Here is a 427-nt window from a genome sequence, read left to right as displayed (position 1 = left end):
TAGGGCCTGTAAAATGGTCTCATAGTAACCCTGACTCCGCAGCCCGGAGGGAGCGCGCCCGCCCGCCGGCCCGCGCCCCGCACACCCCGGCCCGCACGGGCACGCCGCGCCGCCGCCCGCTGGAAGTCTTCCTCCCTCACCTGGCCGGCCGCGGCTCCCTTCCGCCTCGCTCCCCCTGCCGGCCGCGCCTCCATTACCGCGAGGTAGGAGGCCTGGCGGGGCGCCGGCCTGCGCCGGCCGGGAGGACCGAACGCCCGGCGGTCGGGAGCCGCCCGGGGTCTGCCTTTTGGGGGCGCCGTCCGCCCTTCTGCCTGGGGCGCAGAGAGAAGACAAGAGCCGCATTTGCGGCCCGGCTGGCTGCGAAGTCAGGGTTACTATGAGACCATTTTACAGGCCCTAAAACCGAGGCTGGGCGTTGCCGGACCGC

At 73.1% G+C, this 427-nt stretch overlaps 1 protein-coding gene across 1 annotated transcript in view; it reads right to left on the bottom strand.

The window, feature by feature from the left end:
* The window catches only part of TBX1 (T-box transcription factor 1), a 6764-nt gene extending 6570 nt beyond the window's left edge, over positions 1-194 (bottom strand). Inside the window, exon 1 of the mRNA XM_044921029.1 lies at positions 141-194. Coding sequence (XP_044776964.1) covers positions 141-194 — 54 coding nt within the window. The remainder of the gene's footprint in view (positions 1-140) is intronic.
* Between the last annotated feature and the right edge of the window lie 233 nt (positions 195-427).

This window comes from Neomonachus schauinslandi, chromosome 14 (genome assembly GCF_002201575.2).
Source record: "Neomonachus schauinslandi chromosome 14, ASM220157v2, whole genome shotgun sequence".
NCBI classification, from domain to species: Eukaryota; Metazoa; Chordata; class Mammalia; order Carnivora; family Phocidae; genus Neomonachus; species Neomonachus schauinslandi.
Note: the sequence above shows the minus strand (reverse complement) of the source record. Positions and strands in the feature narration are given on the sequence as shown.